We start from the raw sequence: 17,331 nt of genomic DNA on the forward strand, positions 1-17,331 counted from the left end.
AAAACGAAGCTGGAGGTCTCGCGCTGCCTGACTTTAAGGCATATTATGAAGCCACAGTGGTCAAAACAGCATGGTATTGGCATAAAGATAGATGTATCGACCAATGGAATCGAATAGAGTGCTCAGATATAGACCCTCTCATCTATGGACATTTGATCTTTGATAAGGCAGTCAAGCCAACTCACCTGGGACAGAACAGTCTCTTCAATAAATGGTGCCTAGAGAACTGGATATCCATATGTAAAAGAATGAAAGAAGACCCGTATCTCACACCTTATACAAAAGTTAACTCAAGATGGATCAAAGATCTAAACATTAGGTCTAAGACCATAAAACAGTTAGAGGAAAATGTAGGGAGATATCTTATGACTCTTACAACTGGAGATGGTTTTATGGACCTTAAACCTAAAGCAAGAGCACTGAAGAAAGAAATAAATAAATGGGAGCTCCTCAAAATTAAACACTTTTGTGCATCAAAGATCTTCATCAAGAAAGTAGAAAGACAGCCTACACAATGGGAGATAATATTTGCAAATGACATATCAGATAAAGGTCTAGTATCCAGAATTTATAAAGAGATTGTCCAACTCAACAACAAAAAGACAGCCAACCCAATCACAAAATGGGAAAAAGACTTGAACAGACACCTACCAGAAGAGGAAATACGGATGGCCAAGAGGCACATGAAGAGATGCTCAATGTCCCTGGCCATTAGAGAAATGTAAATCAAAACCACAATGAGATACCATCTCACACCCACCAGAATGGCCATTATCAACAAAACAGAAAATGACAAGTGCTGAGAGGATGCGGAGAAAGAGGCACACTTATCCACTGTTGGTGGGAATGTCAAAGGGTGCAACCACTGTGGAAGGCAGTTTGGCGGTTCCTCAAAAAGCTGAATATAGAATTGCCATACGACCCAGCAATACCATTGCTAGGTATCTACTCAAAGGACTTAAGGGCAAAGACACAAACGGACATTTGCACACCAATGTTTATAGCAGCGTTATTTACAATTGCAAAGAGATGGAAACAGCCAAAATGTCCATCAACAGAAGAGTGGCTAAACAAACTGTGGTATATACATACGATGGAATATTATGCAGCTTTAAGACAAGATAAACTTATGAAGCATGTAATAACATGGATGGACCTAGAGAATATTATGCTGAGTGAGTCCAGCCAAAAACTAAAGGACAAATAGTGTATGGTCCCACTGATGTGAACGGACATTCGAGAATAAACTTGAAATATGTCATTGGTAACAGAGTCCAGCAGGAGTTAGAAACAGGGTAAGATAATTGGTAATTGAAGCTGAAGGGATACAGACTGTGCAACAGGACTAGATACAAAAACTCAAAAATGGACAGCACAATAATATCTAATTGTAAATTAATCATGTTAAAACACTGAATGAAGCTGCATCTGAGCTATAGGGTTTTTTTTTTTTTACTATTATTACTACTTTTATTTCTTTTCTCTATATTAACATTTTATATCTTTTTCTGTTGTGTTACTAGTTCCTCTAAACCGATGCAAATGTACTAAGAAACGATGATCATACATCTATGTGATGATGTTAAGAATTACTGAGTGCATATGTAGAATGGTATGATTTCTAAAAAAAAAAAAAAAGATTAGAACACGGGTTTTCTAGGGTAAAAATTTCAAACCAGCACACTCAGGCACTTTTTTTTTTTCATGGTTCTCATAGGCCAAAATACACAGAAGTTCCATTTATTAGCTAGTTATATCCAAACTACTTAAGTAAATATATCCTCACAATTTAGTAGCTGTTTAAAAAAATAATGCACATAAATTAAACCAATTTTTTTTATTTCATCATTAAACAATCAGTACTCCTAAAAGAATGTGTATACCTATTGGATGCCACGAAACTTCTCAAACAATGAGGTCATACTGGACTCTGTCACCGTCGTTTCTGCTCCACGTGGTTTGTCGTAGTTCCTGCTATAGCACACCAACCACTCTAAATCCAGCTGGGCAAAGATGTGACATCGTGGAAAGGAACTGCCTCGAGCTAGTGGGTCACACAGGACTGACATGTCTCTGTGTTTCCTCAGATTTTAAAAATATCCTGCGGCTCTCCTGTGAGTTCACAGTAGCACCCTGGTGTTCTAGTGTGCTAGCTGCCAGAATGCAATATACCAGAAATGGAACAGTTTTTAAAAAGGGAATTTAATAAGTTACAAATGTACAGTTCTAAGGCTGTGAAAATGTCCCAATTAAGTCGATATTAATGTCCAAATTAAGGCACCAACAAGAGGTTACCTTCATTCAAGAAAGACCGATGATGTTCAGGGTTTCTCTCTCAACTGGAAAGACACGTGGCAACATCTGCTAGCTTTCTCTCCAGGTTTCTTGTTTCATGAAGCTCCACCAGGGGCATTTTCCTTCTTCATCTCCAAAGGTCTCTGGCTGCGTGAGCTCTCTCCAAAATGTTTCCTCTTTTAAAGGATTGGATTCCAGTAAACTAATCAAGACCCACCTGAATGAGTGAGTCACGTCTCCCTTAATCAAAGGTTAATATCCACAATTGGGTGAGTCACATCTCCGTGGAATAATCTAATCAGGTTTCCAACCTACAATACTGAATAGGAATTAAAAGAAAGGGCTGCCTCTACATGATGAATCAGGATTAAAACATGGCTTTTCTAGGGCGCATAATCCTTTCAAACCAGGGACACCTGGGGTGGGTTGATACATAGTTTGGGAACCTTAGTGCTGGGTCCTGAGGATACAGTGATGGATAAAAAGGCACAGCCACTTTCTCATGAAGTTTTGGATCTATTGGTGATAGGGAGAGGAGAGACAAAGCCATGAAGGGAAGAATTAATTTTGAACATCACCTCCTCCAGGAAGTCCTCCCAACTCCCTGGGCTGGGCCAAGTTTCTCTCCTCTGAGTTCCCATGACTCCTATATTTCTATCTATTACAGTCCTTGCTGCTGCTTATTAAAATTATGTATCTATATATTCATAGAATCAAACAAGTGACTTTCCTGCTGGGATTCCATCCAATCAGTCCTTGTATACCCCAGGGCAGGGCAGCTCGACAGATGGCAATATTCGTTACTACCGCTGTTATTTTTGGCAGCACTGATATGGTCTTTACTGTACTGTACTTCCTTTCTTGCATTTTTTCCTCTTCAGTGGGGCATAGTAGATGAGTCTTGAGGTTCCCAGCCAGAAGACACAAACCAGACCACCAAAAGAGATGAGGAGGAGCTAACAAAACCCAGCAAGTGTTTTATGGGCAGCTCTCCAGGGAGGCACTTAGCCGGCTAAGAGACAGCGATTCCCCAAGAGGCCCTGACCCTTTGCCACCCTGCCCCCAGGGTTACTCGGATATGATGTGGCATTTGGGGATTTCCCCATCTGGTCAAAGCCCACACGTGTGTGGCCAGACTGGCTGTAGGAAAAGTCTCCATTGATGAGCCATGCTCAGTGGCCCCGCCTGTGCCAGCCTGCCTGCTTCTAGCTGGGCACCCGTCTGCACTTAGAAATTCCTGTGGCTGAGAAAGCAACATCCAGGGAAATCCGTGATACACCAGGGAACGAGAAGGGCCCTGCATCAAAGAAGGACTGTGAAATACATGGAACTAGAGTCTCGGACGCTGCAAGTTTGGGTTTGCATCCCAGCTCTGCACCTACCAGCTGGGTGACTTTGGAAAGCCAGTTTCTCATCAAAGCAACCCGAAAAGTGGTCATGTCAATCATAGCTATAAAAGCTCATCACAGTGTGCTTCACCTATAGTAAGTGCTCAGTTAACTCAGTTTCAGTGATCCACTCCTGTGGGGTCTAATGACAAACCATTTGCAACAATAACTAAGGAAACCTGAATTTAATCACTGAGCCTGTTTTTCCTAAAGAGAGTGGAGGGGAGACCTGAAAAATAAAAGAGAGTAGCTTTATGATTCTATCTGTAAGACTATCAGTCTAACTCGAATTCTTGGAACAGAAGGGGTGGGCATCACATCGATTGTACCCGGAATTGTTGAAAACCTTAGACCAGTGGTTCTCACCTGGGGGAATTTTGCCCCCAGAGGAAATGTGGCAATGTCTGGAGACATTTTTGGTTGTCCCCCCAAGGTGGGGTGGGGTGGTGCACTGGTATCTAGTGGAGAATAGAGGCCAAGAATGCTGCTAAGGTTCCTGCTGTGTGCAAGACATCCCCCACAGCAAAGAATTCTCTGGCCTGAAATATTCCTCACCTGTAAATCAGCTGCAGGGTACAGTGGGCAAGCGCATGGCCTCTGGGCTCGGACCACCTGGATTTGAATCCTGTCTCTTCCACCAACGAGCTCATGACTTTGGGCAATTTACCCAACCTTTCTGTGCCTCATTTGCCTCAGATATAAGATGGAGATGATGATGATGACATCTGTTTTCTGGGGTTGTTTTGCTAATTACATGAGTTAATAGATATGAAACTCTTCAAATAGCACCTGGCACACAGGGTATGCCCAGTAAATATTAGTTATTCTGGTCATTTTATTACCAACCTTCAGCACTTAGGAACAATGCACGCAGATCATCTGGTCCGGGGTAAGTGCACAGATATTTTTGAAATGAGCTCATTAAATAATTAATTTTCTAACCATGCTACGACACCAAACCAGTGGTTCTGAGCCCTAGCTGCACTTCAGAATCCTCTGGGGGGCTTTAAAATGAATACTCCGGGTGACTAATTAAATTTAAATGCTGGAAGTGGGTAGATAGGCAGGGCAGCGGACAAACTAGTGTGGTTCTAACGTGTCACCTGGGTGACAACAGATCTGGGGACCCCTCTCCCTCGCCTCTTCCTAGACCTACTGTCGATATCCTCCTTTATGTCTGGGTCTAAGAATTTATCCTTTGCCCATTCTGTGTCTCCCAGGGCCAGGGCATTGGAGCGGGGTTGGCACCCAGAAGATATTTGACAAATGTGAATGAATTGTTAAACTATATTAGAGCAGGGACCATGTCCCTCTTGCCCTCATTGTATTCTCCAGGATCAAGGACAGCGCCCGGCACGTAGAAGGGGCTCAAGGAATATTTGTTGTATTCACCTGTTCATTCATGAACGAAAATTCCAGGAAAAGATTGCAGGGATATCTTTCTGGGTTGCCATTGACACCTGCTGGTCACTTTGGTGCACTGCAAGTATTACCTTGAGACTTGAGATCTCCTAAGGATCTCTCCCCAGCCAGCAGCGTGGACAAGACAAAACCTTCTCCCGGTCCCCTGCTGCCCAAATGGGAAGGGAGAGCAGTGGCCATCAGATCAGTATTTCCCCAGAGCCTGAGTCCTTTCTCTCTCCCAGCAGAGCCTTGGGTTTCCAGGCTGCATGTCCTGACCTTTTCCACCCAACGCTGGCTCAGGGGAGATTTCCCCTCTGTGCTGCCCCCATCGCAGCTGCTAGCACACTGGGCAGTCATTACCTGATAACTGTTCTCTCTCCCTCACTGGGAGAGTCTGGAAGCCTCGGTTCCCTTGTCCACCACTCTGTACCCAGCTTCTAGCTGGTACATATAAGAGTCACAGAGTAAATGTCCACTGGACTGAAAAAATTTGCCAGAGAGCAAATTCGGGACTCCAGAAGTTCATAAACTATGAAGTGCAGCGAACTGGGCTGCATTAACTAAGGAGTGTTATGTGCACCCCTCATAGTACCAACATGATTTTAGACAGCGCTCAGATGAACCAGAAAAGATAAAGGTGAAGTTTGAAACCTGTGGTCGTAGGATTATTATTATTTAGGGTGAAGCTGAATTATATAGCGCTATTTAAACAATAGTACCATTAGTACGAAAATATGACAAAAAGGATAAAGGTCATAAAAATAATCAGCTTGTATTGGGGGCTCGGTACGTGCTGCTCGCCTATATATGCATGAGCTCATTTAATCCTCATAACAACCCTAGGAGGCAGTCCTATTTTACAGATGAGGAAACTGAGGCTAGGAGAGGCCAAGTATTGTGCCCACAGATGCACACGTGGGATCTGAGTCCTGGGCATGTCTAGGACACGCGAGCCTGAGCACTTTTATTTTGTAACTTTCCTTCTATTGAATTTATTTAGGTTCTTGAAACCTTACAACACCTATTGTGTACCTACTATGTGCTAGGCCCTGTCCTGGCTACTGATGAGGCAGTAGCGAATAAGAGCCAAACCTCACTCAGGCCCCAACAGATAGATCCTCGGTAGGGATTGTGGTCAGCTGGGGAGCACATTCCTGGTCAAAGGGGAACTCAAGTCCAGCCATCCATTGTCCTGTGGCTATACAGACCATTGTCATGTGGCTATACAGACCATTGTCATGTGGCTAATCAGACCCTGTATTGCCTGATCTTACAATTTTTCCGAAGCCGGAAATCTAAATTATTACATGAAATATCATGATTTGTGAAAGCTCAGTAACTAAATTTTAATTTACATTGCATGAGCTAGATAGAAGCCATGGGTAGATCAAATTGAGAGAAAATGAGATACAGTTGGGGAGACTTCAGATATCCTGTGTTTCTGCATATGTGTTAGCACATGAGAGGTGCTCAATAAGCCTTTGTAGAATGAATGAATGAATACTTCCTGGGAATCCTGGTATAAACATAACCTGCTTTCCCCACCTGGGAGAGTGGTGCAGAACCAAACAGTGACCTGAAGAGGTCTGTGGCTATGAAGGATGTCTGTACAGGTTAGAGAACAGAGTTATAAGGACAGGGCATCCACTGCTGAGGAAAGACCCGGGTTCTTATGGGAAGTCTCAAGATTCATTGTGCAAAATAAGATGCCCCCTCCATGTTAGTTATTTATTGCTACACAATAAATTACCTCTTAGAGGCTTAAAACCACACTCATGTATTTTCTCACCATTTCCGTTTCCGTGGGTCAGGTGTCTGGGCACAGCTTAGCTGGGTCCACTTGTTCGAGGTCTCCCACATGGCTCAAAGTGTCATCTGGGACTGAGGTCTCATCTGGAGGCTCAACTGGGGATGGACCTGCTTTCACACCTGCATGGTAGTTGACAGCATATTCGGTGCCTTGCAAGCTGCCGACCAGAGGTGACCCTCAGGTCCTTGCCTACATGGGTCTCTCCATAGGACAACTCACAAAATGACAGCAAGGGAGAGAGGCTACCAGCAAGACAAGTTACAATCCTATGTAACATAACCCCGGAAGTGACATCTCATCACTGTTACCATATTCTGTTACGAGCAAGGCATAGGTCCAGTCTGCACTCTAAAACCATGCCTACCAGGAGGAGGGGAGCATTAGGGGCCATTTTAGAGTCTCTCTACCACTGTCACCTAACCCTGCTGGAGAAAGGAGGAAAAAGGGCATTCCAGGTGAGGCAAACAGCGTGGGCAAAAAAAACCCTAGGGGTGAATAGCATGAGCCCTCTGGCAAAATGCAGCTAGCTGAGTGTGGGGTAAGGAGCCATCGAGAGGGAGGCAGGAACCCAGGGAGACAGGGCCTTGAAAGCTATATATGTAAAAAACTGCCTCCTCTGCATGTTTCCCCAAGATCATCAGGTAAGAGAAATGACCCACCTGCTCCAGGTTCTGAACTGAGAATCTGCAGAGTAGAGATGGTGACGAGCTCAGGAATTACACCAGTAAGTTGGAAAAGTCACTCCAACATTGCAGGGATGCTTCGAGTAAAAGAAACATCATCTCATCTCTTCGGAGAGTTTCACCAATTGAACAACGGAAGCTATCACCTCTATCTTGTTTCTCCGAAACACTGATAGCAGGTCCAGGATTTGATGTTTGAAGGCTTGGATCTTCTTAAGTAACAGAAGGTCAAGAAGGAAAGGATAGACTGTTTGAGGGCCTGTCATCCTGTGTGCAAAGTGATGTTTGGTGGCTGAGCATTCCAAGGAGGCAACAGGTTCACATGCTGGGCCTAGAATGTATTAAACCTGCAGATTTAGCAATCCAGTAAGTCTTGGCCTGCCTGGGATTTCATGTCTGCAGTTGGGGAAAGCAGCCACCAGGTGGCAGTGTGTACTTATTAATTGGGGTCATTTATGGTACACCTACTCTATACCATGCCCTAAACTTCAAGCTTACCTTAGTAGGCTCATCTTCAGTGAGGGAAAGAGATATTGAATAAGTAAATATGATACAATGTGTGCTGCAGTGGGGTTGAGGAAGAACTAAAAGGACTGGTGACCCAGTTGGGGGTGAGGAGTATCATGCAGGGCTTCCTGGAGGAGGAGGAAGATAAATGAGGCCTGAGTACTGAAGGAGAAATAGGACCTAGACAGGCGGGGGTGGGCAGGTGAGGTTTATAAAGGTGAGAAGTGAAAAGAATATTTCATGATTTAACACCACTGCCACCAGGTACTGAGCCTCTGTATGCCAAGAGCATGCTGGTTTTACATCCATTATCTCATTTAATACTCCAGGTCCCCATGATATAGGTATTACTATTATTCCCATTTTACTGAACTGAGGCTCAGAGAGGTTGTGTCACTTGCTGGAGGCCACACAGCTAATAAGCAGCAGAACCCCAATTTCAACCCAGAATACTAGTCTCCACAGCCCAATTCATGCCACCCATACCCATATGGAACCCATGCCCAGAGGTGGTAGAGAACAAGGTGAATTTGAGGAATGGGAAACATTTGAAGATGGCGAAGAGGATGCTGGAGAGGCTGGCCAAAGCCCTATTGCATGAGTATTGGGCTGTCACAATAGAGACTTCAGGGGATCTGAGTAGCAGCACCCAAAGATTGGCATCGTCTCATCATAGCTCCTTGGGCTTTCATTTCAGCGGAGGAGTCCCTGGCATGTGACAACCCAGGGTTGCCTGAAAATGGGTACCAAATCCTGTACAAGCGGCTGTACCTGCCTGGGGAGTCCCTCACCTTCATGTGCTACGAAGGCTTCGAGCTCATGGGCGAAGTGACCATTCGGTGCATCTTGGGGCAACCATCCCACTGGAATGGGCCACTGCCCGTTTGTAAAGGTAAAGAAACCTACTCGCCATACGGGGCCCGGGGGACCAGGAGATGTCAGGACTGGCTTACAGAAATTCCAGACTTGTTCTAAAAAGCCAGGCTGCCACATTTCATTAAATCTAAGATGCCACCATTCTTTATGCACCACTGAGAAAGTAAAAAAAAAAAAAAAATGCTGCAATTAAACTATAACACAATACTTTCTCATTGCTTAGCATTTTGATTCTTCCTTACTAAAAGAGCTCTTTCACACTTAGATTTTTTTATCGTACATCACTCTTAGGAAAACACTAAAAGGAAAATATAAACAAAATTAATTGGATCCCCCCCCCAAAAAATTAATAAGTTCCTGGGTACACGGGTAGTTTCAGTGGTTAGAATGGCTGCCTTCCATGCGGGAGATCTGGGTTCGATTCCCGGACCATGCACCCCCCCCCAAAAAAAATTAATAAGTTCCATTATTTCTTAAATCTCCCAGCCTTCAGAATCTGATCCTTTTGAATTCTTTTTTGACTCAGAGTTTGCAGAGTCCTGTTTTTCCACTCAATTGCCCCTGTGCCATTAAGAGCTTCAATGAAGCAGAATTCCCTAAGAAAATCCATAAAAGAACTAAATTTGGGGTGCTGAACTTTTGCAGTTACCTGCAGCCAGGGAGGAGCCAAAGGTGAAAATTAAAAAATAATAATTTAAGGAGGCGCTCTTAGATTTTTCTGAAATTAAGGTGTGCCTCCATAAATTTTGCCCCCCAACTCTTCTGCCTCACCCTAGTATGGCCCTAAGAACCAGCTTGCTTGTGGCCCCTCCTTGGAGGATGTGGCTTAAATACTTTCCACCTCCTGCATCCCCTTCTCGAAACCACTTGGTTCCAGGGGTTAAGAATTGACCACTGTTCTGGGGTATTCTCACAAGGCACCTGGCACCTATTCTGCCAAAACAGATGTTAGCACTCCTGCTGTTTGTGGACAGGGAATCGTGAGCGCCCCTTAGTGGCAGTGAATGTAACAACCATTGATTGTGAAAACACTCCCATCTCAGAGCTGATACAAAAAAGGAGAAACTGTGCATCCTAGAATCAATGAAATATTCGTCATTGAAATTAAGTTGTGACATACCAAGTGAAATTTGGACCCATTTATCTGGGTCTCTGAGGTAAACGATTCATAATGAAATCCTAAATGTGTTCAGTACGTTAGGCCAGTGGATCTTAGCCTTTTGGGGAGTTATCTCAATGTACCCCATTGAGAACTAGGCAGAAAACTCAGAACCGTCTACCCACGATGAGGTGGGGAAGCACACCGTTTTACATTTCTACTTTACCTTTCTACATTTCCATAACTTCAGTGGCTCCCAAATGCCTTATTCATAAATCCCAGCATGAAGCCTTAAAAATAATTTCCCCACAGGTATCCAAATCCTAGTACATGGATGTTCGTAGCAGCATTATTCACGGTAGCCAAAAGGTGGAAGCAATCCTAACAAACTGTTGAATGTATAAACAAAATGCGGTCTCATCATACAATGGAGGATTATTTGGCCATGAAAAGGGATGAAGTTCTGATACATGCTGCAACAGGAATGAACCTTGAAAATATTATGCTGAATGAAAGAAGCCAGATATAAAAAGGTCACCTATTGTACGATTCCATTTGTATGAAATATCCAGAATAGGTCAGTCCAGACAGAAAGTACGTGATCGTTTGCCAAGGGCTGTAGAAAAGGAAGAATGGGGACGGGTTTTCCTTTAGGACGACAATGTTTTGAAACTAAATAGGAGGTGATCGTTGCGCAGTGTGTTGAATGGACTGAATGCCAATAAATGTCCCCTTTAAAATAGTTAATTTTATGTTATGTGAATTTTATCTCATAAAAAAAAATTATTTCCCTAAACCACCTCATTTAAGCTTCCCAACCACACTTGTTAAGAGCGGTGAGCCCGCTTACCTATTTTACAGGTGTCGAAGAAGAGGCTCAGAGCAGTGACTTTCTCAAAACCACACAGCTGGTAAGAGGAAGTGCTAGGACTTGAGCCCATGTTTGACTTCCGCAGCATGCTGCCTGTGGGGTGAACTTCGGGACTTTTTGGGGCTACTGAGAAGGCTCCCAACCAGCCCTCCAGCCCACCTCAGTATCATCTGGGGTGTTTTTCAGAGCCTTATTTCTGAATCTATCCCAGATTGACGAACCCAGAATTGCTGCTGGACAGGGCTCTTCGGAATAAGCATTTTAACAAGCTCTTGGTCACTAAATGTACGTTAAATTTATGCACCACTTAAAGTCGTGGTTTCCAAACATAGGGTGCCTGGTCTGAACAGATTCCTCGTCCCCTTCCATGGAGATTCTGATTTACTGCGTCTGGAGCAGGACTCAGGAAACCAGTTGAACTAATCACTAACGCTGGTGGTGCTCATCATCTGGCAAGTGTGGGAAAACCCTGACCCAAGGAATACACTTCACTTACCTGTGATCAAGCAGGTGATGATCCTATGAATGACAAACAGTTCTTAATAAAAGGACAGAGAGGTCCTTTAGAAGAGGTGAGAAAAGTAGGAAAGCAGCGATGCCATCTACCAGTAGCCCCTGAAACCCCACCAGGTGAATTGGCCCTCCGCTGTCACTTTCTTGCACAGGTGTGGTAGGATTTGCAGCAGGAAAGGCACCTGAGCACCTTGTGCCTTTTCCACTCATGAGGTCCCCCAACTCTTAATAAATCACCTCTCTTCGAAGGAAATGTGGCATTAATGGCTTTGTAGTCTGGAATTGGACTCGGGGGCACTGGACCCCAGGCTGGCTCTGCGGTGGACCACCTCCTGCCTTTGGGTCGCTCACTTTTTTTCTCTGACAAAAGGAGTTTCCCTTTTGTGAAATCACTATGTCAGTCCCAATCAGTTTTTCTAAAGAGGAGATCAGTAGACCTAGTGGCTGCATCAGGATTATTGGGGAGTTTATAAGACCAGCCGGGCTGGGAAAGGGCCCAGGCTCCAGGGGGGCCTTTGACCACACCCCAAGACCCACAGAGTCCAGTTCCCCCCTTCCGATCTAAGGTTCCATGAAAATTCATGCACGCCCAGATCCTCCACTGAGGTCCAGCTCATGTCTGAAGTAGAAAACATGTCTGAGTGTTCCCATTTTCCCAATGCCAGAGCCCCACAGGTATCTATATTTATTTGGGTTTTTTTTACTTATTTATTTATTTGGCTTCTCAACTGGTTTTGCTGTCATCGCATGGTCCTCGGAGAGTGAATTTGACCAGGGTACAAAATTAGGAAGGATTGGGATAAGATAACGTGCAAATACAGCTTGGCCATTGGGAGCCACCAGTCCCCACCTCCTCAAGATGCAGTCTTTGCATCTCAGCCCTCCTGGCTGGGGGTCTGCATCTTTGGAAGGAGCGCCCATCCTGCTTGCTCTACTTTTGTGCTCAGTTACCACGATGATTTTGACAGCAGAGCGTGGAAATGCCAGCCCTCATCATTGTAAACTTCCAGAGACGTTTTGCAGGGGATACAAATGAATGAAAATGATTTTTACAGGGAATACTAATCCTACTAAAAAAACAAACAAACATATATACATATATGTAAGTGAAATGAAAAGCTTTCACAGAAATGTGTATTTCAAAGCAGGAAAACCGTTAACTTCTGCCTGTATTTTGTACGAAAGTCCTGAGTCTCAGCAATCATCAGAGCTTGGTCCTACATGAAAATGATGAAAAGATCATAATCATGTAGAGATCAGGGCAGAAGCTAGAGAAAATACAAAAGGTCCTGAATTAAATCTCGCCTCCATCACTTAGAAGCTGTGTGATCTCAGACAAGTGACTACTTCTCTGAACTTCTGTTTGCTCTTCTGTAAAATGAGATTAAAATGTATCTACCTAACGGCACTGGGAGGGTTTAATGAGCAAACAAAGTTCTTGGTATGGTATCTGACACCTGGTGAGTAAATATTAGCTATGATTATTGTTGTTACTGTTTTGTATCTATTTCATCTTCAGGAACTTAGGAATGGAATAGGTTTAGGCATTTCCACTGATTTTAGCAGCCTCAGATAAGTAAATCATAGCCCTAGCTTCAGAAAAGCATGGAATGGGCCTTTTGCTCCTAATTCTTTTGGCTTCCTTTCATGCAAAAAGTGAATCCATTTTACATTGACTAATGCTTCCTCAATTCTCTTTCAGTTAATCAGGACAGCTTTGAACATGCTTTGGAAGGTGAGTTCTATAATGAAAGACAAATCCAATAAATCAAGCTAATAATAGAACAAGAGCAGGTATTTGGAGAGCTTTATCCAACTGCTTAAAAAAAAATAAACACATGCACAAAATCTGCCTTCACTCTGAGATCATTTCAAGTCAACTACTATTGTAAAGGAAAAAAAAAAGACATTTTCAATTTAGAATGACCTAATGTACCTGAAAAGGGATTTGACACCAGTTCTTATATGACAATGAGGTCAGAAAATCTGACAGTCCCTATGCCCACAAAGGGCATAACCCTATTGTAAAAATTTTCAACCACATGGTGCTGTTTTGGGGAAGTAAGTCTGTTGAGGCTTGGCCTTCCATGCTGAGCATCCCAGTGGTTTTGGGAGGGAAAATCTCTCCTGGGGACGCTCAAGAATCTGTCCTCCCCTCAGTGACAGCATGCCCATCCCTGCCCCCTCCTCCTTGGTTTTTCTCCTTTTATTAGGAATTCCCAAGGGAGTTTATTAACGTGGAAGGTGCTAAAAGCAATACAAAAATTTGTCTTTGTTCTTTTCCATTTGATGGGTCCTTCCCTTTCCAACCCCTCTCATCCATTCTGCATTCTACATAACCACCGTTAAATTCAGTATAAAACCACTCATCTGGGGCCGGGGGGTTAGAATAATGTTAAATATAATAGCTCTTTAAAAAGTTTTTTTCAATTATGCAGTTTTTCTGATTATTTCTGGAGCTGTATTTAGTTATCTGACAATTAGTTTGCTTGGAATCTGGGGCTGTGTGAATTACATTTTATTAGCTGCTGTTACTCATTTGTTCCTCATTCTTCAGGCCAGGGCTTAAATGTGGGTGTAGGGAAACAGCATGTATTAGTCACTCCATTTGGAAACCAGAGGGCATTTTGTGGTGTCGTTCTGTATTCGGGCCATCCCTCTTCTGCCTTTTGCCATCCAGTGACCCATGAGAACATCTTAAAGATCTGGGGTTACTTGAAAATTATGAGCACGTTTTGTGCTCATGCATTTATCGTGGGCAGTAGGGCTGATTTTTTCTCAGACCCTGTAGAGTGGTGGTTAATGGATGATATACTGGCGTACAGCTAAGCTCTTTTAGTCACGGCCATAAAAATGGCAAAGGAAATCTGAAGGCTAAGTTTCTGGAAGACACGTATGGACCCCCTTCAAGCCACCCTGCAGAAATGCCACTGCCCTTCACAACTGCTCTTGCAGTTTCTGCGATTGCCACAAACATTGAGAGGTGGTGGGAACTGCTGGGGGAGCCTCAGGAGGGCTACGTGAGAATGTGCAGCGGTGGCCTCTGAGAGCTGCAGCTGAGGTTTCAAACAGTTCGAGCATCCCTGGGGATGTGACAGCTGCACAGAGCCCACTCCTGGAGATTCTGATTGAGTAACCCTGGGAGAGGACTACAAGTCTTGATACAACAATATTCTCCCATCCCCAGGGGACAAGGCAGTTTTGGGGAACCCTGCTTAGGTCCCAGCACCATCCAACTGTCAGACATACACCCCACCCATACCTCCCCATCATTCATTCCTGCATCTCAATTCCAGACCCGTTTGTACTCTTCTCTCCACTCAACAGAATGTCCAGGGACTTGTCCAGCAAATCTGCCTTACCAGTTAACCATATTTGGAATTTCTCCCAAGACTGTCCTTGAATTTGATTTTAACCCTAATTCAATTATACTAAGAAAAAAAAAGTAATAAATAGGTGTAGTATGATCAGTGTTAAATTGGTGTGATTTTCGGTCACCTGCAAGGATTTCCAAGGACCTCACCAGTACAGTTTGCTCTGGTCTCTGCCCCTTCTCCCTTCTGGAGATGGTCCTTCAATGTCTAAGGCTCTGCAGTGGCAGCTCGCTGAGAACTGGGACAGCAGCCAGGTGCTCACCATGAGCCAGGAACCTGTGTGGGGGAAGGTGGGAGAAAAGAGGGTCTCTCTCACTCACTTGTGTGTCCAGTAGCAGAAGCGGCAGCTGAGACGTCCCTGGAAGGAGGAAGCATGGCGCTGGCCATCTTTATCCCTGTCCTTATCATCTCCTTACTGCTGGGAGGAGCCTATATTTACATCACCAGGTAGGGGGCTGCGGGCCACTGGGGTGGGGCTTGCGACCTACTCAGCCACCTGTGTGCCAAGGGACTGGGCATTCCATCCCTCTGAGCTTCATGGTATCCATTGTCGCTTGGGGATAGTGGCATTGGGGTGATGGCAGGGAGGGCGTGACTCAGTTCACCTCAGTGAGATAAATATTTATACCAGGCACCTACTGACCCTTCATGGTGGAAGGGCTGAGGATATAGCCACGGACAAGACCAAAAGTCCCTGACTTTGAGTTGCTTAGGGTTTAGTGGGGGAGCTAGCCATTACCCATCGCCAAGCACACTGACTCCTTCATTCCACCATTGACTCGCTCATGCAGTCATTTATTCAATAAGTGTATCTTAACAATTTTATATGTATCAGCTGTCCTAGGTGTTGGGGGGTCACAGAACTTGCAGGAGAAGAGGAAGGAAGATGTTAAACCATGCCCAGGATAGTCACCAATTCATTCAACCTCACAATTTTTCAACACCTGCCAGAGACTTCCCTGAGCTCTAGGGGCATCACTGAGAAAAACAAAAAAAATAGAAAGAAATTGCAGTAACTTCTGATACCAGCTTTAATGCAATTGTGACACTAACTACCCTGAGTGAGTCAGGCCCCATAGGTTAAGGGCGCAATTGCCACAAGGTCCCCTCATTTCAGACACCAGCCATGAGTTTGGGGGTTACCAGGCCACCCATTCTTCTGAACAACCAGCTAAACCCTGGGGGGTTCCCACCACCCCTCCAGGTTTGATAATTTGCTAAAATGCCTCTCAGAACTCAAGAAAGCACTCTATGTATTGTTCCAGTTTACTAGCTACTGGAATGCAATATACCAAAAATGGAATGTCTTTTAAAAAGGGGAATTTAATAAGTTTCTAGTTTCTAGTTCTAAGGCCATGGAAATGTCCCAATTAAAGCAAGTCTATAAAAATGTCCAAATTAAGGCACCAACAAGAGGTTACTTTCACTCAAGAAAGGTCAGTGAAGTTCAGGGTTTCTCCCTCAACTGGAAAGGCACATGATGAACTTGGTGACATCTGCTAGCTTTCTCTCCAGGCTTCTTGTTTCATGAAGCTCCCCCAGGGACGTTTTCCTTCTTCATCTCCAAAGGTCTCCTGTGGTTGCGTGGGCTCTTGTGGTTCTCATGGCTTTCTCCAAAATGCTTCCTCTTTTAAAGGATTCCAGGAAGCTAATCAAGACCCACCTGGAAAGGGTGGAGTCACATCTCCCTGTAATCAAAAAGTTAATACCCACAGTTGGTTGTGTCACATCTCCATGGAGATAAACTAATCAAAAGATCCCAACCTACACTGTTGGATAGAAATTCAAAGAAATGGTTGCTCCCATCAGATTGGATCAGCATTAAAACATGGCTTTTCTAGGGCACATCATCCTTTCAAACCAGGATACTTATGATTATAGTTCTATTATAACAAAAAGTATACAGGTCAGGACCAGCCAAAGGAAAGGACCCAGAAGATAAGATCTGGGAGGATTTCAAATACAAAACTTCCGCATCTTCTCCCCATGGGGTCGGGAGGTATCTGCTTCCCAGTGTGTCCATTTGTGTTACCAAACAGGGAAGCTCACCTGAGCTTCAGTATCCAGAGTTATCTTGGGGTTTTATTGCACAGACGTGGTTGATAGAATTAATGCCCACGTAGTCAAACTCAATTGCCAGCCTCCTCCCCTCGCCTGTAGGATGTGACCCAAAGCTTCAACCCTTTAATCACAGGCTGAGCTTTCTAACCTGGCTGGACCCCACTTTATTGACCTGCATGGCTGGCCCCATCCCAGGTCATCTCTTTAGCATAAGCTATCAGGTGGTGGTTGGGGGGGGGGGGTGGCACTCAGGTCACAGGAAATTCCAAAGCTTTAGCGGTATCTCCCAGGAACCCGTGATAAAAGTCCAGCCAAATTCTTTCTTCTGCAACAGAAAATTTTGCCCTCATGGGGCTCAGGTTCTAAGGAAGGAGGATAGACAATAAGCAAAGTATATGAGAATATTGTGGCATTTGTTAGAAGGTGATAAATGCAGGGGGAAATATAAAA

General features: G+C 44.2%; 1 protein-coding gene across 1 annotated transcript in view; it reads left to right on the forward strand.

Annotated features, from left to right (window-relative positions):
* SEZ6L (seizure related 6 homolog like) overlaps window positions 1-17,331 on the forward strand; it is an 85,513-nt gene that overhangs the window by 64,114 nt on the left and 4,068 nt on the right. Inside the window, exons 13-15 of the mRNA XM_077159365.1 lie at window positions 8,785-8,979; window positions 13,149-13,181; window positions 15,153-15,267. Of these exons, the coding sequence (XP_077015480.1) occupies window positions 8,785-8,979; window positions 13,149-13,181; window positions 15,153-15,267 (343 nt within the window). The remainder of the gene's footprint in view (window positions 1-8,784; window positions 8,980-13,148; window positions 13,182-15,152; window positions 15,268-17,331) is intronic.

This window comes from Tamandua tetradactyla, chromosome 5 (genome assembly GCF_023851605.1).
Source record: "Tamandua tetradactyla isolate mTamTet1 chromosome 5, mTamTet1.pri, whole genome shotgun sequence".
NCBI lineage: Eukaryota > Metazoa > Chordata > Mammalia > Pilosa > Myrmecophagidae > Tamandua > Tamandua tetradactyla.